Source organism: Dinoponera quadriceps, unplaced genomic scaffold (genome assembly GCF_001313825.1).
Source record: "Dinoponera quadriceps isolate SergipeBrazil2010 unplaced genomic scaffold, ASM131382v1 scaffold278, whole genome shotgun sequence".
NCBI lineage: Eukaryota > Metazoa > Arthropoda > Insecta > Hymenoptera > Formicidae > Dinoponera > Dinoponera quadriceps.
Window position 1 is genome coordinate 144193 of NW_014554664.1, and position 22530 is coordinate 166722.

General features: G+C 43.2%; 3 protein-coding genes across 9 annotated transcripts; 1 reads left to right on the forward strand and 2 right to left on the reverse strand.

Moving 5' to 3' along the window:
* The first annotated feature begins 544 nt into the window (after window positions 1-544).
* Window positions 545-9550, forward strand: LOC106740636 (homeobox protein aristaless-like). Of its 3 annotated transcripts, none has more exons than XM_014611870.1 (5): window positions 545-2422; window positions 2603-5308; window positions 6291-6369; window positions 6473-6696; window positions 7866-9550. In XM_014611870.1, exons 2-5 carry the CDS (start codon window positions 4915-4917, stop codon window positions 8534-8536), a joined length of 1368 nt encoding a protein of 455 aa, XP_014467356.1. In that variant the 5' UTR covers window positions 545-2422; window positions 2603-4914; the 3' UTR covers window positions 8537-9550. The 3 variants fall into 3 exon arrangements, with proteins under 3 accessions (XP_014467356.1, XP_014467357.1, XP_014467359.1); XM_014611871.1 differs by lacking the exon at window positions 545-2422 and having other exon boundaries at window positions 2581-2799; window positions 2976-5308; XM_014611873.1 differs by lacking the exon at window positions 545-2422 and having other exon boundaries at window positions 2581-2646; window positions 2976-5308.
* Window positions 9551-9715: 165 nt separating this feature from the next.
* Window positions 9716-12967, reverse strand: LOC106740635. Of its 2 annotated transcripts, XR_001374115.1 has the most exons (7): window positions 12524-12967; window positions 12246-12379; window positions 11844-12165; window positions 11214-11641; window positions 10892-11122; window positions 10075-10806; window positions 9716-9733 (listed from the first exon to the last, which is right to left on the reverse strand). XR_001374115.1 is itself a non-coding variant. In XM_014611869.1 (6 exons), the coding sequence occupies exons 1-6, from the start codon at window positions 12698-12700 to the stop codon at window positions 10503-10505; spliced, it is 1596 nt and encodes a 531-aa protein (XP_014467355.1). In that variant the 5' UTR covers window positions 12701-12967; the 3' UTR covers window positions 9869-10502. The 2 variants fall into 2 exon arrangements, 1 of the variants encoding a protein (XP_014467355.1); XM_014611869.1 differs by lacking the exon at window positions 9716-9733 and having other exon boundaries at window positions 9869-10806.
* A 1537-nt stretch (window positions 12968-14504) lies between these two features.
* On the reverse strand, window positions 14505-21869 carry LOC106740652 (translation initiation factor eIF-2B subunit delta). 4 transcript variants are annotated; one of them, XM_014611908.1, is made up of 7 exons: window positions 21527-21762; window positions 20937-21022; window positions 18857-20792; window positions 18357-18484; window positions 17808-17985; window positions 17354-17534; window positions 14505-16808 (listed from the first exon to the last, which is right to left on the reverse strand). In XM_014611908.1, the coding sequence occupies exons 3-7, from the start codon at window positions 20708-20710 to the stop codon at window positions 16597-16599; spliced, it is 2553 nt and encodes an 850-aa protein (XP_014467394.1). In that variant the 5' UTR covers window positions 20711-20792; window positions 20937-21022; window positions 21527-21762; the 3' UTR covers window positions 14505-16596. The 4 variants fall into 4 exon arrangements, with proteins under 4 accessions (XP_014467394.1, XP_014467395.1, XP_014467396.1 ...); XM_014611909.1 differs by lacking the exons at window positions 20937-21022; window positions 21527-21762 and adding an exon at window positions 21800-21869; XM_014611910.1 differs by lacking the exon at window positions 20937-21022 and having other exon boundaries at window positions 18857-20778.
* Window positions 21870-22530: the final 661 nt, after the last annotated feature.

Sequence of the window (22530 nt, forward strand, 5' to 3'; positions counted from 1 at the left end):
CGCGTTATCGTCGGTGAAATCGGCTCGGGACGCCTTATTCGTGCAGGTGCTCATGTAGGAATCGTACTGGAGTACCAGTACTGGAGACTGGGGAGGCGTCAATTCAGTACTGAAGTACGGATTCGTGTTACGAATATGAATGTCTCGAACACGAAAGCGGGAGATGTCGGTAACGTGAAGGCAAAATAGCGCGGTGGTTGCCCGGCGAACGGAAGACCCTGGTTTGATTCCAAACAAGCTCGCGTCGCCCCGAGGTTTTTCATCTGATTGAACGTCAAAAGGGACTGAATGCTGTCGCTGTGGAGAAAAGTAATTTAGGGAGAAGAAAAATTGTATACCGTCACAGCAAATAAATAAAATGGAATAAATAAAAGCGATAAATAAAATAAATAAATGCAAAGAGTTTATTAAGTATCTATCAATATTTTGGGAGTTGATTTTTAAAATCATTTTATGAAGGAAAAACTCATGCGAATATGTTCATTTCTTCGTAAAATAATCCCACAGATCAATTCCTTACGTATTTGAGTAGTAGTTAAGAAACATTCTGAATATTTATTTGTTTGTTATGATAGCATATTTGTTGTTCCTCGAAATTACTTTTCTCCATATGGGAGATCAGGAAGGCGATCGTGAATCTTTTTCTCTATCTCTATCGTGAACTCGAAAAAAGTGGACGCTATTCTATGTATTCTTTCAAATTGGAAAATGTTCACTTTTCACGAATTCAAACTGGAGAAAAAGATTCGTGATCGACTCCCAGAAACTCGTAGGAGCTTGGCTAATTCGATAGGTCGTACGTTTGGATGTCTACTGGCTGTCTAGGTCCGGATGATTAAGCATCCAGATCGAACGATAAGCAACTGTCGCGTTTTTACGTTCACCCTGTCCCGCTCGTGATGACGCGATCGCACCCGCATTGCCGCACACCGTTCGCCGAAAAGACCTTATATATTAATTACCACTTCCTCTATACCGGTTGCCAACCCCCGCTGTCGATCCGGTTTCCAGATAAAAATTATTGGCGGGCATGTCCGCTGTTTCGTCCGAATGAATTTTATATGAAATACATCACTCGATCTTCGATAATTAGATCTTAATCTTCAATGAATAACATCTTCAGATGATTAAAATCGAAAATATACGCATATATGGAATTTTCGAGAATCACAGATTATGTTGATGATTTTGCGTGTAGCCTCGGGAAGTCCACGAGTGACGCAAACGAGGTGGAACCTCTAGCTTAATTTCCTGGTTGCGAGAATGATGGTTACAGGCGCCGATTAATGAACTCTTTATTGTCCTTACTGGTTTATTTAGAAAGGATCAATTTCGAGCGGTGTCTTGTATGTGATCGGATAGTCTAGCTAGTTGAAAGTCAAAAATTAGCTCGTGTTATCGAGAGCCGCTGTCGATTATAAAGGCAGCGATTGTCAACGACGAATAATGAATAACAAATAACGAATTTCGAGAATGTTCTCGAAAAAGTCGGACAATGCGAGAAGTAGTAGACAACAAACATAAACAGTCTTACGTCTCTCGCCAAGGCAAAGAATTTAAATTAGAAAATGATACAGAACAGATTGTTTAAAGTGAACTTTCGACGAAATATATCAATATTGCTTATAAAATCAAACGTTTGAACGTCAGGATTCCTGTTGGTAATTAGAAACTTAAAAAAGAAAACGATAAATAGAATGAGACCAAATAGCGATGATGTAACGTGTGTAAAATATATTTGTAAGAGGCAGATGCGACAGCAGAGCGTAGAGAAGTTTTCGAAAAGAAGTTGATGAAAAAAAGCAAGGAAAATTGTAGAACGACTCGTTACTTGTCGCTTCTCCTCGACTAACGATAACTATTAATTATAATAATTATTTCTCAAAACAAGCAATATCGATGGCAATGAGTTACCCTCTCGAGCAACGAGCAGCATGGTGGGTCGAGCTACTCTTGGGAAAATAACCTCGCCAACCCTGCTGGAAGGTCACCTGATCGCCACCGAGAGCAAGACGCGAAGGTGGCAATAAGGTCGATCGGCGGCCAGTCAGGGGGTCACAGAGAGCGGCTGTGAACGGAAAGAGCAGTGGCCGCGAGGAAATCGGCGCGGCGCACTAATTACCGTCGACGAAATTAGCGGTTAATATACGCGCGTACACACGCGGAACGGGGGGTAGTAGTTTGATTGGGCCAATTCGAGGCAATTCCTGGCGATTGCTGATTTCATTGAGCTTGCGCTTAAGAGCTCTCAGTGCCACGCCGCCGGCCAACCGACATGGATCTCATCTCTTCGAGGCGACCAAGGTGCGCGCCGCGTCGCGACGCCCTCCGTCGTCGCGATCGTCGCGTACTGATCGGCATCGGTTGACTGGCGTGCGATGATCTTTTTCTTCCCTTTTCCGTCTCACCGTCGTTAAAGGCTGTGAGTTCTTGTGGTGAAACGGAATACACGTTGCAGATGTGCGCGACGATGGTGACGCGTGTTTATGGCTAGCGATATATATGTATGTGTGTATATATATATANTATATATATATATATATATATATATATATATAATATATATATGGCTCTGGTTAGTTTTTCTTCAGTTTTGTAGTAGTTTCAGTATTAGAAAAGGGTGCAACTCACCGGACGCTTCATCAGGTATGTTCTTCAAGCTATACTAAGTTACGTTGTAAAACGAGGTAAAGTGTGCGCTTAAAACGAAGTAAACATTATTTGACACTCGGTGGAAGAGAGAGGAAAACGGGAGGATCGCAAGACGGTTCGGAAGATGCAGCTGTAGAAGAGCAGACGGTATTGACTTCGAGATGTTTGTTCGCACGCGGGATTAATGATATCATAACACGGCTGGAACGTTTGAAAACCGATGGATTTTACTCGGCTTCCACTCCGGAATTTAAATGTCGCGTTAACGTTACGCGTGCGGGAATGCACATCCTGTACGAAGTGCCAATGAACTTCCGTTGCAGAACTTGTCCTCGTCGTCTGCATCGCGGGATCAACGGGAGAGGACGATCTCGGGGGAACTTAACTTAGAGGGATATCGACCGGGACACGGACCGGTTCACGCTGCAAACGACAATGAATACAAAACGAACGATTAATAAGAAAATTAATGGAGAGAGAAGAGAGCGGACAAATCTGACGACGGAAGAATTTCGGATCGAAGCACTCTGCCGGACGAGAGCTTTCTCAGAGCTCAAACATGCTATCGCAGCTCTCCGCAGCCATTCGAAGAAATTCACAGGGCCTCCGATCTAACCACCGCTACTAATTGCGAATCAATGGGAAGAAAGTGAAAAGGCCGATGACAGCCTTTGGCGAGTAAACGGATTTGCGACGAAAAGGGAATATGAACGAAAGCGCGAATCGTCGATCGTCCATCGACGAGACGGAAACGCAGCGGCTACGCAACGATCAGGTTGGTCCCCCGGGTTCCCAGGGACCGGCACACTTCCGACTAATTCCCACGGGCCCGACCTGTCTACCCCCGCGCGTTGACCTCGCACCCTTTTTCGCGCGCAAGTCGGAGGCGGTCGCTGCGGCGAGCGGCCGTGGGGCCCGCGGGGGGCAGGAGCGGCGGTGGACCGGAGTGAGGCAGCATCACCGCGCCCGCATGGAACGCGGCGGCGGCCGTGGCGACGATCGGTCATCGCCGGCCAGGATTGGCCGGGGCCCGAGTATGGGGGCGGCCTGGCCGGCGCGTCGTCGAAAATATAAGCCTGTGTGAGTGGCGGCTGATTAGCCAGAGTGTCCGGGACGGAGTAGTGGCGCGAGAGTGGTGTCCCGATAGCGAGAAGAGAGGATATACGGTTCGGGGAGAGAGCGAGCGGATGCGCGTCGGGGAGTCGGCTCTCCGCGGCTCGCACTGGCGGAGAGGTGGTGTGGAGCAGTCGTAGTCTTTCCCGTCGTCGTCGTCGTCGTCGTCGTCGGTCCTCCAAGCAGGTCCCGTGCCGACGAGCGCATATCGCGCGAGTTAACGCCGCTTAAAACTAATCAAAATTAATCACAAGCCGGGCAACAATTGATCGCAATTGCCGCGCAAGACTCCGCGTCGTCGACGTCGCCGCGGCCGTCGTCACGGTGTGCGTACAGGCGGATCGCTTCTTCCTTCCTCCCGCGACGAGAGGGCGGCTCCACCACCGGGAACCGGGAAGCGGAGTCGCTGAAGCGCGCTCGAGAGACCCGAGGAAGAACAGTCGACGCTCACCGTTGCTCCGGGCTCTTAATTCAATCGGGGCGGTCGGCGATCCCCCGCAATCAAAATTCACGCTCGACCGGCGGGCGTGTCAGTTGATGAAGGAAGCGAAGAGGAAGAAGAGACTTCACGATAGATCGCATCTCGTGGACGATGAACTGTGACAGCCGTAATTGCGTGGCGGGCTAATCGGTTTAGTTAATCGATCACCCGTGAGTCGATCGGATTATCGGTGTTGGTGAACGTTCATCAAGGTTACCGTTTGGTGGGGAATATCGGCTCGTCGTTTGTGCCCGCTCGAGAGGATCTCAATGCTTCGCAGCCGGGTCGAAGCGCCGTTCCCAACGACTTGATTTCTTCCTCCTCCGGTTTTTCCGGACGGGAACTCGTTTTTCCGCTCCTCCGGGAAAAAGAAAAAAAAAAATACATCGGACGCGTCGATTTCAGGGCAATCAGGCGGCCTGAGGCAAATTTGAAGTTATGATTTCGCGGGGGATACCTCCGCGCTTCGGCTCCTCGGGAGGAAGAACAATCGGTTGCCAGAAGTCGTCGGAAGTGTGAATCAGCCCGAACTCGTCACCGTCCAATTCCCGGTGCGATCCGCTCGAATTTCCGCTTCGAATTGGATTATCCGCCTAGTTGCGCCTTCGCCCGAAGGCTGAAAGCCGCACCTCAGATTCAAGCTCGGCAGCTGAGAAGGAAGCGCGAAGATGGACGGCGCTCCTTTCGACGACCCGCTCTTCTCGGACTTCGGGGCGCGCGGCGGCAGCGGGGTTCACAGCATCCAGGTGATGCTGGGCCTGCACAGCGGCCATCACGGCGGCGACCTGATGCCGAGCGGCGGGCACATTCACAAGCTGGACTCGCCCAACAGCCCGTCGGCGCATCACCAGCACCACCAGCTGCAGCAGCAGCAGCAGAAGGAGCTGAAGGAGCTCGAGCTGTCCGGCATGTACGCGCCCATGGCGCAGGCCCAAGACGTCACAACGTCCACGACGTCCGGCAGCGTGACGCCGACCTCGACGACGCTGCAGCAGGGCCTGCAGCTGGGCAACGCGCTCGGCAAGAGGAAGCCGGACGATCCCATCAACGCCCTCGCCCCCGGTAGTAGACCCTCGTACCACCTCGTTCGTTTCAGGGATCTCGAATTTCGAGAATGTCAGAGAATGCCGATTGACAAGAAGAGAAGAAGAACTCTCGATTCAATGACTATCCGAGTAAACACCAAGTAACAAGTGTGTAATACTCGTGTTATATTGCATTTGCATTGTCGAGTGGAAAATCGCAACAGTTGTGTCACTGTTACTTGGTGTTTGCCGGGCGACGGATAAAATATTTCGTACACGGAACAAACTATTCGATAAATTATTCGCAGTTAGGAAGTAACACGAAACTTGTAACAACTTGCCTTGTTGCGAATTAATTTTTTTTTTTTTTTTCGATAACGACTTGGTCCCTTTTTTTCTGTCGCACGGGAGAAAGTCGGCTCGGGAAATTCGGTGACGGGAAATGAAAAGTCGGTGGCAAGAAATGATATCTGTTTCTCCTAACATTCGCGGGAACGTTCAGCCGCGTTAGAAATTCGGTTGAGACAACCGAGATCAATTGAGCGACTAGAAATCTCCCACGGAAATCTTTCCGTTCCGGAATAAATGATGAGCAAGGTTGGGAAGTAAGGTGTTATTTGTAATGTCGTTATTCGTTACGAATTACTTTTTTGCGATAATAACGTCACCTTTTCCCGTTAGTAATGGTAACGGTAACGCTATTACATTTTCTAGGTAACGATATCGAATATACTTACATCGTTACTTTGCACATATAAAATACATCTACACGGAATGAGAATCGTATAGAAAAGAAGTTTTCGAAACTTGGTAAAAAAAAAATAGTATGAGATTTCCAACGCCTCGTTACTTCTTCGAGTGACGATAACGGTAACGAGTTACTTCTTCCAAAATAAATAGTAACAACGGTAACGAGTTACTTTCCGTCGATGTGAAACGAGTAACAATAACGGGTTGCTTTCGAAAAGTGGCTTTCGTAACTCTCCAAATAATTCAACAAATATATTACTATTGTGCAGTCAGCAGCGAAGCGCAGCCAGCCAAGAAGGATTCGAAGAAGAAGACTGACAGTAACAACATTAAAAAGAAGAAGACGAGGTATTCATACGACACGCGAGAACACGTTAATTGTTCATTTTTCCAGCGTAAATGAAACTTTGGCAATTCACATTCTCTCCCTCGTTCTTCTTCTTCGCTCCAGAACGACCTTCACGTCTTTCCAACTGGAGGAATTGGAGAGGGCCTTCGAGCGGGCGCCTTACCCGGACGTGTTTGCGCGCGACGAGCTCGCCATGAGGCTCTCCCTGTCGGAGACACGCGTGCAGGTGTGGTTTCAGAACCGTCGCGCCAAGTGGAGGAAGAAGGAACCGCCGCGCAAGACCACCGGTTATATGGCCGCGGGATCAGCCAGTCCCGGTCTGTCAGGTATATTTTCATTGTGAAAGTTGACTCTGTACACATCACGAAGTCTCTGACGTCATTATTTTTATTTTTAAGGAGCAAAGAAATATTAAGAAATAAATTAACAAACTCTCGTATTTCTTCTAGAACGTTGAAAAGTTGTTAGAGAATTATTTACACGGGAAAATAGGTCTGAGTTCAAATTCACCTGGAATGTACCAACCAAACGCGTCTTAGTTGAAGTAAAAATAATAATCTTATTCTAGGTCAAATTCGGTCCTTACAATCAGAAATTTGGTTTCCTTCAATCAAAGCGCGCTTGATTAGTATATTTCAAGTGAACTTAATCAAATTGTTTCTTCTACATGGAGTTGAGAAGATAGTGTTACTTGTAAAGTCGCTAGTTACTTCTTATAAGTAACGATTTTGGGTAACGGTGGTTATTTTTTTCTATCTCCGTTAGTAACGGTAACGCCATTGTATTTTCTGGATGGTGAGAATGAATAAAATAGTTACTTTTATTATTCGTACATGTAGAATATATCTATATGAAGTGAAAAATCGTAAGAAAGTAAGTCCTCAGAACTTGCAAAGAAGATAATATATATATATATATATTATCTTCTTTACAAGTTATAATAGAATATATATATATATATATATATATATATTACATATATATATATTATCTTCTTTGCAAGTTCTGAAGACTTACTTTCTTACGATTTTTCACTTCATATAGATATATTCTACATGTACGAATAATAAAAGTAACTATTTTATTCATTCTCACCATCCAGAAAATACAATGGCGTTACCGTTACTAACGGAGATAGAAAAAAATAACCACCGTTACCCAAAATCGTTACTTATANTATCCAGAAAATACAATGACGTTACCGTTATTAACGGAGATAGAAAAAAATAACCACCGTTACTCAAAATCGTTATTTATAAGAATATATATATAATATATACTAAGACTTCTGTTTTCTCGTCATAGTCAGTCTTGATCAAAGTTGTCAGAAGCGAGAAAGCGCATACGCTCAAAATTTTTGCGGAATATATATATATAGTATCTTATATTAGAAAAAATATATATATATTTGTTTAATATAAGATACTTTAATATGATTATTAAAATATCTTCTAAGAATTCTCCCAAGAGAATCCTAAGCACGGCTGATCCGCAGGTTCCTTCACGTCCCTGAACAACACCCTGAACCCGTTCGCGTCGCAGACCACGGCCGCGGCACCGCCGGACGCGTGGCCGTACTCACCCGCCTACGACCTGGCGCCGCACTTGAACCTGCTGAGCCCGTCCAACTCGCCGTACTCGACCTCCACGTTCGGCGGTGGGCCCGGGGCCGGCGGCAACGGCGGCGCCTACTCCTACGCCGCCAGTATGCTGCCGCAGCACGACGCGGCTACCGCCGCGCTCTTTTCCACTCCGGCGGCGGCCGGTGCGAACGCGATGCGCGTCCACCAGGACTACATGAGCCCGGCCGGCGGCGGCGGTGGCAGCCCGCCACCGCCGCCGGGTCCAGGGCCGCTCACCCGCGCCGACTACCAGACGATGGTGACGACGCACTCGCCGCCGGGGCACCACGGGCTCGGCAACTCGGGCATGTCCGAGGACGAGCACGGCGGCGGCTGCCTCGCCGACAAGTACGCGCACGAGCAGACCGACTACGGCCAGCAGCAGCAGCAGCAACAGCAACAGCAGCAGCCGACGGAGCAGAAACCCGATTACGGTATGCACTCGCCGCAGGCGCGCCAGGCGATGAAGGAGCACCAGGTGATGGTGAAGAGCGAGCCGAACAGCCAGCAGAGCTACGTGCCGTTGCCTCCTTTTATGAACTGACTCGCGGCCTCCTGCGCTCTAGATCACTTCTAGGCGGTCCGCCGCCTCCCGGACGGCGGCGCGACCCGTCGGTGTCTCGCGAGCGCGACGAGTATTAGAGTCCATGGTACGCGGGCTCCAAAATTTCACACCCTCATCTTTGCCTCTATCGTAAGAGAAGGGAGCGGCTCCCCCGGTAAGTCGGTCAGTCGTCTCTCACGACGATGCTTCGCCGACGCACGGACGACTTCGACAGCGTTCCCGCTGGGAACTCCGCACGGGTCGTGAGTAACGTGAAGGGGATGAGTGAACTCGCGCGCTCGAACGTCGTCCGCGAATTCGCTCTCGCGAGCGAGCGATCGCGTGGAACCGATTCCGCCGCTTTCGACCGGAGAAGTCGACGTCGTGTCTCGTATATAAGGACGTCACGAGAAGAGAAAGAGGGAGGATATGAGATACCGTTTTATTTAAAGAGAGGAGGTCGAGGAAGTTGTGTATCTTTAAACCGCTCTTACTTCTGTTATTTCGAAGCGCGCGATTGAAGCTAGGATTACGTGACCGTGTCAATTTCTCGTGATCACGCCCGATCTATCCGTTTCGGGAGCTTCCTCGAATCGGAACGCTCGGGCGGAACGATACACATAAAGTTACGCAATCTGAGACGCGAAAGGTATGAGGTAGAAATTGTCGCTCTCGGCGTGCGTGTTCGGTTCAACACCGATATGGGAACTCGGTTTATTCGTGTCTCTTCAGCGCGCCATTGTCGAGGAGCGACGGTGTCCTCCTCGAGTCTACTCGGTTAACGACGGAACGCCGTAAGCGAGAGGAAGCAAAAAAAAAGTGGAAAATGCATTATTACGGATTCGTAACAATTCGGTTCGTCGATATTTACGTGCCTTCGAAGAGTAATTAACGCCTCACGCAGTGTCTTTATATAAGAAATGTGAATTTTAATCAAAATAATCTTGCCTTGTATCGCGATGTATTCGATTTTTATGTGAGAATAATTTGTAATAAATGAATGAGTGATATGAAGCCAATTTCTCGTACGTATGTTCCCCACTTCCACACACTTCTACACACGCGCGAACAGATCGGTCAGCCACCATCGGTTTCTCCGTAATATTAACATTTTGCGATCCGCGCTCTGTACAATGTTGACGCGCTCTCCGACTCGAGCAACTCAGCCAACGATTCATACTTAGCCGCATTTTTTGACTGCAAATAAAAGACCGATGTAAAAGGACTTGTTAAAATCAAAGCACATGGCATCGGCTTTCTCGATGGTAAATTTCATATTTTTTTTTTAACAATGAATATAATAAATTTCAACTTTTGCATTTACTTTTATTTCTCTTACAGAAAGTTAAAGATGATTTTTTATCAATTAAAGACGTCAAACGCAGGTACATTGATCCTTTGAGACTATAAATATAATTTTTCTGAGTATATTAAATTTGATCAAATATCAAATTTTTTTATTTCCACATGATGAAATAAACTGTAAACTTCACTTTGAATATTATTTATTATAATTGATTGTAAGAAATTTTGTATACCTTTTGAAGATGCAATAACGTAGTCATCTGATGACAAATTTCCATCGGACATATTTCTATTAATTTTTTGCTTCTATGAATTTTTGCTCTTTCGTATACTTCAAATATATTCAAATATATTCATCCATCGTTAATATTAATTACATCGCAATGATACTACATCGTCAACAGACTGCGAGCGTCAAAACTCGCGCGACATTACTATGTTGTCGGTGGCCCGAAAAATGTTAAACGGAACGACCCACAAGGTCGTTATTCGGGGTGTGCAGTCAAATATTCGGTCACTTTTACGAACGTCGATGAAGAGTTTCTACAAATTAACATGTATAAACTTTTTCATCTGTATTTTTTTTCTTTTTACAAAACTTTCCTGCGGTGTAATGTGACCTTCAATTCATTTGATATCTATGTACACGATGTATTTCTCACTATATCGTCGTCATAGATATCCCGTTCTTGTCGTGCAAATTAGAATTGATTTTGTTGCTGTTCTTGACACTTGAAACATCAACATTTGCATCACTGTCGGTCCTGTTTGTGGCACTTTGATTCTGCGACACTGGCCGTTTTTGCACGCTGTGTCCTTTGCTCCAGATACCATCGCCCGTGAAGTGAGTGTCCTTCTCCAGCATATACAGGCAGAGCGCCAAATATTGACTATTGGTGAAGGAATGTTCCGTACTCTGAGAATACTTCTTCCTTAGATCGGCCAACAGTTCCTCGACCGTGGATCTGGAAGCAGTTTAGCGTTCATACGATCATTTGTTCTACGGAAAATATAATAATTTTATTCTTTATTTTCGTAGGGGACCGTTACCGCGAGTAAAGTACGATGTGTATATTACAGCATATTTCATCGACTGTGAAATTCTCCATCAAGTAATCCAACATCCTCTCGATATCGTCGAAACCGGCTATTTTCCAATGCGGATGCCTCTTCAATTTCTTGAAGAGATCGACGTTCTTCGGCTGAAGTTTCAATTTATTATTGAGCAGATACCGTAGAGGCTTCGGCGACATAAGGGTGCTGGCACCGTATTGAATAAATCTGGAATACAAGTGCATCGGGTCAGGGTGTATCTGTATCTCTATAAATTGTGAATAACGATGGAGAAACGGCGCTTTTCTTCGTCGCTTACCGATCCATTAACTTCTTTTGCGACAAGATCGTGTGAGCGCGCGCCCACTTGATGCGATTCACATAACGAAGGTATTCCGCACGTTCCATGGCCATATTTGTATGGAAGACCATTTGCAAGATTCGCGGATACTTGTACCACAGATGTAAGTCCGGATGTTTCATTATCAGTCCCATTCGTTCGACGAAGAATTCATTGCCCAAAGTGAAGATATTCATGAATCTACGCGCATATTCTTCCGGTATGTCATAGCGTTCGAACGACTGTAGCAACTGCTTCATGTTGTTCGCGTCTTCCAACAACAAGAAAGGATGCTTCTTCAGAGCTTCCTCGATCGACATCCCAACGAGACCTGTGTCCCTGAAGCCGCTCAACAGTGATCTCACATTCTGCGCAGAAGCAATAAGGATCTTGGGATTCTTGTATATCTATAAAAGACAAAGAAACGCAATAATATTGTACGACCATGTTATTGGCAGAATGTATATTGCAATATATATGTACATGTTACATCGCAATGTAATATATATCATGATATGCACCGTGATATTGCTATATCATATTATCTTAAAAACTGTTTGTTTGTTCACGTATAGCGTTTAATTTCTTCTTAACATCAGTTCTACTCACATATTCATTGTTACAGCCGAGATCAAGCCTGAGCACTTTCAATGTCTCCGCAATCATGCTTATACTTTTATGTTTCACACCGGTGTTCAACAATATCTCATCGTCTAGGCCAGGCAAATTAAATATATCAGTTTTGCAGGACAGGAAACACTTTTTGTAATATTCTTTGACCTTCATTAGATTGTGCAACGATTCTAACTGGGACTTATCCATCGGAGACTCGTGGAGTTTGCTGAATATATTCTTCTTTATGTCTTGTTGCATTGGGACACTGGCTATCAATTTAAATTTAAGCACAGGTTTGTTTAAGTAACTCATGATTCTGTAATTTGAAAAGTTATTAAAAGTTTCTTATATTCTTCATGCGAAAAATAATATTTGATGTTTCATGTTTTTACCTACTTGCTTATCAGAGTCACACTCAAGTTTTGCACTCCTATATCTTTTAGTATATTGATCCTGTGCTCTAGCGTATGAGGAAGTAACCCCAGGCAATACTGGAGGTTTCTGAATGGTCTCACATCGACCTTGTACCTCTAAAACAAACAAACATGATTTTCGACAATTTCTTGTCGGTCTCTGAATTGTATCGGTAAAATTACGATTAAAGAGAAAGAATTATATTGCCACATGGGTGAATGACGACGGTGATTGCCAAGGAATTACACTGTTATACACACCTGGCATAGTAAACAGTTATTTATTAACCGATGTTTAGCATATGATGTTGTGTTGTTCATATCGACAATCAGTTTGACCTCGTCAGAATTCAGGCCTAGATTTTTTATCAGAATCTTCTGAAATGTATCTTTCTTCAACATCTCCATTTTAAACGACACTGTTTTAATGTATCTCATCTTCTCGGCTGTATCGTTCTGTTAGAAAGCACGATCATGCAGCAATACAATACATTTGTTTATCTTACAATTAACATCGATCGTTCGTATCATACGAATTTTTATTTATATACATGTTATATACATAACATAATTCAACTACGCGAGATTATTTATTTGTGGACATTATCAAAGTCCATTAGTCTGTTCTTTTCAGCTACGTTGCTGAACTGATGCAAAAGTTCAAGCAAGACAAGCTATACTTATTTCAACAACGCAGCTAAAACGACCATAGGGGACGTCAAAACAGATTAGCTGCTTTCAGAAGTTAGATTAATGTCAGTCTACAATAGGTATTTTAAGCCTTAAGCTTTAAGAAATTGACCAATCACAGTCAAATGTGAAGAGTACTAGTTAACTGTGATTGGTAAGTTTCTTAAAGCTTAAAATACTTATTGTGGGCCGACACTTATGGATTATAAAGAAGAAAGGAGGTTAGTACAAAATGACGCGTGAAACATAACTTGGACGCTCATAGCCATATATTAGAATTGGCGGAAAAGTTAATTGACAAGCTATAAAGCCTGTATCAGATTACGGATTAGGATTGAGATTGAATTAAAATTTGGTCAATCGGAGCAAGATTCACTAAACTTGTGTTTAGCGAACTCTATTCTGATTGGTTAAATTTCAACTTAATCTGAATTTCCAATCCGTAGTCTCCGAGCATAAGGCTGAACATGTATAATACTTTTAAATATCTTGTCTTCGTCACCAATATAATTACAATATTTCCAATTATGTCAAGTTCCGTCTGATACGGTCTTTACGCAGATATCACTGTGTCCAAGAAACAATAGGTCTGTTTTTTTTCGAAACATTTTCTGCACTAGTGCATACCAGTGCAAAGGGTTTACACTAAAGCGTTCTTTTTATCGAGAATGACATCATCATGACGTCGTCAACGTTGTTCGTTTTCGCAGTGCAACATGAGTGCAACAGTATGCAGGCAGTTCAGTGAACTGTTGCACTGAGTCAGAAGGTAGTATGGTCAGTGCAGTACATGAAAGTGTAGCTTGGAAGTGCATGTAAGCGTAACGGAAATTTATACGAAAAGTATCTATCAGGTATGTGGCTTGCATTATATTGAAATGTGTGAAACATCTTCTTTATTTCATTTTCAAAAATTGTTAATATTATACCATCACACACACATATACACAGCAGAAATGTCCAAACATACCACAAGGATGAATTTAAGATGTCAAGATATCTTTATGATTTTATATTTATATTTATTTTATATTTAGTTTATTTAAATTTATGATCGGTAGGGCATATAATATTATAAATTATTAATAAATTCGCTATATTTAGTTGTATATTACATTCATCGTTTTCGTCTACAATGAGTTGTAATAGTGGTTGTATTACAACAAAATCCTCTTCGTCAGAAAAATCAAATAATGCCACGTGATGCGCCATGTTATTTACTATACTCTGGCGTTTCAGCGATACAGCGAAAACGAAAAGACCTCTTCATTGCACTTTTGCACTAAACTGGACTATTCTGTACTAGTCTTTCCCAGTGCGGTTCAGTTCAGTTCAGTATAGTTTTAGTGCAGTTTTAGTGCAGCGAAAACGAACGGACCTTATATGTTGACCACGTACAAAAAACAATAATGAAAATTTTGTTGTGTGGTCAATAGCAAATACTGTTATGTGGTCAATAGCACCGAAAACATCTTCGAGTAATAAAATTCTTCCAGATATAACAGCAAATATTGTTGTTTACAATTTTAACGATGGATTGATGAGCTCAATGGAAGTGTTAAACCTGATTATTGACCATAATTGTTACAATTTTTGCAGCAATGCGGACATTCGACGCGTAAAGGCAGCTGAGCGTGTCTGATGTCGCCAAAGACGCATGGAGATCGTTTAAACAAGCCGAAAGGAAGAAGAGGCGAATATTAACTTAGGACAGCTATATAGTGCAGGAATTACAGAGTAAAGGTAAATTTGATATTTTGCACTTTAAACACGAAATATTGTAAAGCAAATCTTTAAACGCGTTTTTCTCGAAATCACTTTTCTAAAGTTGGCGTTGCGGGGATTTTATAAACTACTTATCCGATTTATTTCCAATTATGACAGAATCTTCCAATTGATACAATCTAGAGAAGTGTATAGAGATTTTGCGATATATTAAATTTTTTTTTAATCGACATTTTTAACACAAAATTTTTGGCCGAAAAACGAAGCTTTCTTGCAGGTGTTCACCATTTTCTTGGCCGAAAAACGAAGCTTTCTTGCAGGTGTTCACCATTTTCACAAAAATCAATATTCAGAAAATCCCCTACGTATTTCTTTAGATCATATCATGTTGAAAATAAATAGTTTTAGTATCGTGGCCTAAGTCACACCGGGTGGCAGAATCTCGCAACGCCGATTGGACTATGTCGTCAAACGACCTTCCGTACAACGCCTCCACACCCGCCATTTTGTTCTTGACGAGAAGTTAAAAAATATTATTTTATTCTTAAAATGTCACTTAACAAAAGCCTTATAACAGATTTTTCATTTACTTCATTGTTTAGCCAAAAAAATTTCCAAAATCACTTATCTTTTTCAATCTGTCAGAGTGTAACCCCTTAACCTTCACACTATATATGTAAAACTTCGACGATAAATAAGCGGTAAATTAATGGTGATAAATATTCCTGTTCACCGTAGATGTTAATCCATCCAAAAGCCGACTCTTCCTCCTCCGATCTATGGACTCCTCTTCGCTCTATTCTATCCTCGGAGCTTCTGGTTTAAATTCATTCTACATTGCAACCAGCCAGTAGTTTTTCTCTTCTTTTAATTCAGCAAAGTAATATTCTTAATAACTACGAGACTAAAAGTGCCATTCTCGCATCCTTACATCTTTAGTCATTCTCATTTCTCGCATTTTTATCGGAACACAATCAACAGACACATTAATATAGATACAATTAATACTTTACAAACCTTTATGTTAATGATCAAACAAATGAAACGATTATTAATCAAACGCGAGAACATTATAAAACGGAAATCAAGTCTCGGTAAATACAATTTTCGTAAAAACGAATCGACTCTACGAGGGACGCATCCTATATTTCTTACAACTAACGTCAATGTTGCATCGTATTGCCTTAAGTATAATATCCTATCGTTAGATATATAAAACACTAATCACATATTCGTCGTTAGAAAGTCTGTTAGATATCTGCTAAGCGAAATTCACTAATATCTGCAACCGCAATTTGATTTAAAAAGTTAATTATAACGTATATATACACAATACAATATATATATTTTATATATATACGTAGCAATATGAACCAATATTAATTCATCTACTTCATAGAATACTTGTCGAATAATCGTTAGTCGTATGGCGCGCAACAAATATGCACCATACACGTTGTACTTAGCAATTTCAAATAATGCATGTGCAACTCTTTTCTAATAACTGTCACTTCTTCAACATCACGCAGGGCTCAATCAAAGAGCTTACTTCCGAAAAATGTCTCAGACAGATACTTAAGGGAGGAAAATGTGTTAGGAAGTCCTTCTCCGTTGTTTATCCTTACTTTTATTCGATTCATATCTTCTTGGCAAAACTCGGACCGAGAAATTTCATTTTAGAACGAATTATCCAAATCTTTAAGCGATAAAAAGATATAAAGAAGATGTACCAAAATATCCCAACGTTTAAAGTTCCTACCGAGTTCCTGCTGTTGCTCCTTTTTTCCTAATTATATCCTCAACTTTTCTCTGTACTTAGGTGCTTCGCAGTTAAAATATTCTTAATATACATTCAAGACAATTTAGGGAAGCAAATTCTCTACATTTGAGAAAGAGGCAGAGATAAGCATAATAGGAATTTAAAACTCTGAAGGTTTAATTCGTAGGATCACAGGAACACTGGTGCACGGCAAAATAGCCAATTCCGTGACGACGGCAGTGATGAGATCGGCTGGAGTTACGTCATAAATGATGTTTAAGAGATTCAACGATTTCCTCGCCCGCCAGTTGGTGAGCAAAGACTTTCTTGAGTTGCTATATATGTGTGAATTTACGAGGTCATCCGCGTCACCTAAAATGGGAAGAACAAAAGAAATGAACAAGTATAATAGTCACTAAATAGTATGGAAGACTCTAGACATTAAAATTCAATTAAATTGAAGTTAATTTACAAGAAGTTACAAGATAATGAGACCATTTGAATCGAATATATAGACGGATGAACAGAGAATCGGTCAAGTTGCACTTATGTAAAAATATAATAAAGTTAAAAATGTAGAATATAGTAGTAAATAAAATAGAATATAAGTAGCATATAAAAGTATAAAGAGTAGTAAATAATAGTAGATAATAAAGTCAAAAGTATATAAAATATAAATATAAACAGTAAGCAAATTGACCAACCACGGTCGATTATTCTTCTAATAAACGATTGTGATCGATCAAATTGCTTACTGCTTACGTCTTAAAGTAAAATTATGGACCAAGACTGATGAAGTTAAATATATAAAGTTAAGATATATTAAAGTTATGATAAAGTTACGTAGTGTATAATAAAATAACAGTAGAAAATAATATATATAATCATATGTGCGAATAATAAGTGTTTGTGCTTACCCAGTTCGTTGTACACGATAGAATCGGTCTGCACTCGTCCGCATGTCTTATGTGTCTCGCATGCCACTAAAACTGGCACATTAAAGGCCTTCGCTATCAAGGCAATCTGCGAGGTTCCGATTCGCGACATCACCGCGCCGTTGGCCAATATTGCATGCGCTCCGAGAAAGACCTTGCTAACCTGGGCAACGTAAAATGAAATCATCAGTTTGTTAGACGTTAAATAAAAGAAAAAAAATAGAGCTCAGATCAGAGCTCAGAAGATACAAAAGCTGAGAGGTATAAACATACCGAGAAGCTGAAAATATACACGGGGCTTCGAAACTTCAAAGGAGTTTTCAACGTCGTTCAGACAACGAGGATTGAAATTTCTTAAAATTATACTCGCTTTGCTTATGTATCTTCGGTTCTTTAATCCGTATCGTTTTGCGTTAGTCAGCTAAGCGTTAATCACCTCTGGCATAATAAAGCTCACAGCATTGATGAACATGTATGAACATTTGATCCCATGTTTTACTAAACGTCTTAACTGTTCTCTCCCCTCCAACCATGGTCTGCCATCGACTACGATAACGCGGAATTGCGTGCCCGCAGCATGCGCGTCCATTAATATATTGCAAATTAAGGATGAGCTGAAATATATCACGCGCTTATAAAGTCACAGTTTGCAACAAAATATACTTGATACTTTCAAATGCAGGTAAATATTATTCGACTAAATAAATAGAAAATATGTAATTAAAACATTTTTAACTGCATTATTATTTGTATGTTTGCCATATCAACTATTTCACACGATTAATTTTTAGAGCAATTCGATATTAAAATGTATCTTAAAAAGATAATTTGGCTCAAAACTTTTGCACGTCACTATATATATATATATACATATAGGCAAGCAGTTCAGAATATATGTGTAATTTACATATATATGTGATTTAAAGATTTATAATTTATATTTAATTAAAGCAAACTTAATCTTGTCAATTCGAAGGATACTTACAATCCGTAAATTAAAATAATATTTCCGTTTGATATCTTAGTTTGTATAGTTATGGATATCGCTTCGCCAGCCAATTGAATCTGTTCCTTTTTGTAGATATCTATTATATTTGTCAACATAGTTTTCGCCTGAAATGTAAATAGAAGAATATCCATAAGAAATCTGAGAATCTGGCAATAAAATTCCAATCCAAGAATTCATAATATCGCAAGATTAAAATTCAATTAAATTGAAATTAAGTTACAATATTTATCCCTCTAATAATCATCAAATTCTAAAATTCTGTAAAACCTAATTTACGTAACTCTAACAACTACAGTCAATAACTATAACTTAAAAAAAAACGCACGTATTTGTGTAGGAAACATTTTTCCCCGAAATGCACAATGTTCAAGAGACATTTGAGGGGGGGCGTCGTTTAAAATGCAACACCCTACATATTCGCTCAAGATCTCCGTCATCGAGTCGGGGTTTCCCCTTCCTCCGAGAGCAGCACTTACCTCATCCGTCGACACGGTGACCGGGAAGTTAGTCATGTGCCATTTGAGATGACGAATCGCATTCTGCATCGAAACGGCCACCGGCCGGCAATTGTGAAGGTAAGCTACTATGTCCCGCAGGTACACCTCGAGGCTACGGGTGAAGTCCGCCTGTTCCGGCTTCACGAAGTCTCGGATGACCTCTTTGACGGCGGTCAAGAGCGCGAGGCACCTTGCGTTGCTGCCGACGATCATCCGGCGTGAATACTCGGCGCCCAGCCCTATAATCGCTGGATGGATGTCCGACGTTTTGGGCACATGGGCCAGAGAATGCTCCCTCTCGTTGTACAGGTGTTTGAACAGATTCACCTCATGCTCGTTGTCCTTCCTCGCGTTTACCTTCTTCGCGGTTTCGGCGGCCTGCGCGGTGCGCGGCTTCGCCGAAGTCGTCGCTTCTCGACTCCTCGCGTCTTCGCTCTTCGAGGACGATTGCTGCTGCTGCGTCGGAGCTTGTTGCTGCTGCTTCGCCGCTCTCTGGGCTTCCTGCTTGGCTCTTCGTTCGGCGCGCAGCTCCGCCTTGCTCTTGTCCTCGGACTTCCCATCGGAAGTCGCACTGCCCTGTCTAGAGACGGTGGAAAACTCGACGCTCACCGCTTGAGCGTTCGGGCCTCGTCGAGTCGCGCTGCTCGCAGAGCTCTCCTCGGTCTTCTTCGCGACTTGAAGAGCCTGTAACGAGGTCGCAGCGATGTCAGTCTTCCACGAGCTCTGCGCGTCGGCCACGACGTGCTCCACAGTAGCGCTCTTCGTCGAGATCTGTTCAGCTGACGGAGGCTCGCTCGCAGGCTTGTCCTCGACGACCTGGCTCGCAGCCTCTTCCGTCTTCTTGCTTTTCGCCTTCGCTTTAGCAGCCGCCTTTGCGGCTTTCTTCGCTTCGCGTTCCGCTTTTACCTCCTCCCTCGTCTTTTCCGGGAGACTCGACTTGTCATCAGCCGTCGTCTTCGACGAAGGCTCGCGCGATGGCGCCTTCGACACCTCCTCGCTCGGGGAGATGGCTTTTCCTCTCGGAGATTGCGAGCTCCGCGAGTCAGACGCGACGTTCGTCTCCCCCGGCAGGCTAGATTCCCCGTCAGCCGTCTTGGAGGAGGCCGACTCCTGTGAGCAACTGTTCAACCCCTCGGAGATGGTGGTCGGGCCACTGTTTTCTTTCGCCTTCCGCCTCGGCTCGGTCTCCCTCTCGGACTGCGAACACCGAGCGTCGCTTACGACGTGCGGCTTTTTCGAGTCCCCCGGTGCGTCTTCGAGAACGCTCATTTCCACGCTCTTCCCCGGGCTGGTGCCGTCGGCCATCGAAGGACCGGCGTTATTGTCGCTAGACGCGATTCCCGCCGCCGCCTTGTTACCCTTCGCCTTCGTTCTCTTTCTCGCCCGCGCTTTCATCTGCTTTCCCGTCTTTTCCGGAGCACTTTTCTCCGCCGCCTTCTCGCTCGTAGAAACCGGCTTCTGCGCAGGCCCGCTCGACTTCGCGTTCTTGGAGGTGGCGTCATTTTGGACACTGTTCTCCCCGGTGTTCTTCGCGGACTGCGAACTCTGTGAGTCGGCCGCGACGTCCGTCCTTCGTGAATTCGCCGTCTCCGCGCTTCTCCCCGAGCTCTTCCTGCCGCCCTTCCCGGGGCTTTTCATCGGGTTCTTCTGACGAGACGAAGCCTCGTTCTTGACGCCGTCGTTGCTGCAACCGAGCTCCGCTGCCTTGCTGCTATTCATCTCGCTGTTCTTCTTCACCGCGTTCTGCTTCACGCTCATCTCTTCCCTCGTCTTCAGCGGAGAGTGGAACGTTCCTTCCGCTGTGTTCGCAGCTAAGGATATCGACACGTTCATCCCCTCGCCTTCAGAACCGGCGCGGCTCGCTCCAGCCACCGACTGTTCCCGCAGTGACGCTGCTGCTGCTGTTTACATATATCTGGAAGGCGCATCGATAATGTTACGCATATATTATTAGTTGTGAAACGATCTATATAACGAAGTAATCTCCTCATTATTGCGTAACGAAAGGAAATGCTCTACGATTCATATTGCGTCATTTAGGAATCAACGTGCGACGTACTAATAATAACGATCCCTGGCTGCCAACACAGCGAAAAGAACGTTCCATTCTCCAGTGAAGAGGAAAGAGATGAGCGCGAAGCGGAACTAGAAATAACGACCAGTCTTGATGCATACGATGTCTTGGTATGCATCCAAGTATCGATGCATTTGGCTCCCTTATATGCACCAAGATCCTGACGCACACCAAGATATATCGTAATACATCAAAGTATGATCGTGTGAGACGCAACATAATAATTTGCGACGACACGCACGAATAAGCGTGATATACGAGGTCTTCGTTCGTTCGTTATCTCCTTCCATCGTTCATTAGCGACAATTAACGGAACGTGACGCGCTAACCGAGCGTAGTCAACTGCGTCTGTTAAAAATCCGAGACGACATTCTACGATAACGGCGCGTGTATTTCGAGATTTATTTTAAGATAATTTCAATTGCGCAAAGTGTCGCTGTCAGATGGCAAGAGAACGCGGCAGAAAAGAGGATTTTCGCATCTTGCGTCGCGTCTCGATTCGTTCATGCGGATCGGTAATTTAACCTATCGCGCATACACGTGTTTCTCAACGCGAACTGACGCGAATACTCAACGAGGCTTTCTTCCGTAAGATCTCGATCGGTGAGAATACTCGTTCTTTGAGCACTCCTCGGCTGTTAGTGGATGCGATTAACACTTATTCGAAACCGCTGGCCAGTCTCATAAAACTACGGAACATATGTTCGAGTCACTCGCCATGATGAATCAAACACGCTATCTAGGGTGGGTTTGGGGAGATATTTTTATAGCTCTATAAATGCCGTTGAATTATAACGGCTGTATTCCCATATTCACCGGCAGTATTAAAAATCTATGATATACGTTACATGAAGTAGAGATTTTCAGTACTGGCAACATTGAACTAAAGAACAGACTGGTGTTACATAGAGATATAAGAAAAGAGGGAACAAGCCTGTAAGTGGAAGTCATAGAAGCAAAGAGAGAGATGGATGCCGAGTGTCCTATCTGTCTCTTTCTAGTCACGCGCTGGGATTGGCTGTCGCGCCAACGACGATATAGCTATACATTTTTCTTCATCCAATTCAAAGAACTGTCATTGCTAAAATGATCACTGCAAATATATGCTGTTTTCACTTCAAAATACAAAGGTAGTTGAAGTATATTCAACCATTTACGCCTTATATCTACATCCTTCGGTAGCTTACAACATTTACATATTTTTTTAAATGTAGGAAAAAATAACATATGATTATTTGAGGTTACGTATTTGTACTTTCTTACGAGTGAAAACTGCGGTTACATCCAGGATAAGACTCCGCCTTGTATTTCAAACAATGCTTCATTTTTAAACAAATCGCGTCCAATTATTATTTTGTTAACGTTCGAATATTTAACGAATTTTAATTCTACACACATGTGCACGCATATTTACAAAACGAAATTTTAGTCTGCTTTCTCCCCTCCTGACGTCGCGTGGTCGCTTGGTGGCTCATTGTAACAACCAATCACAGCGCTCGTCTAGAAAGAGACAGATAAGACACTCGGCATCCATCTCTCTCTTGACCTCTATCACTTCCACTTACAGGTAGCATATATC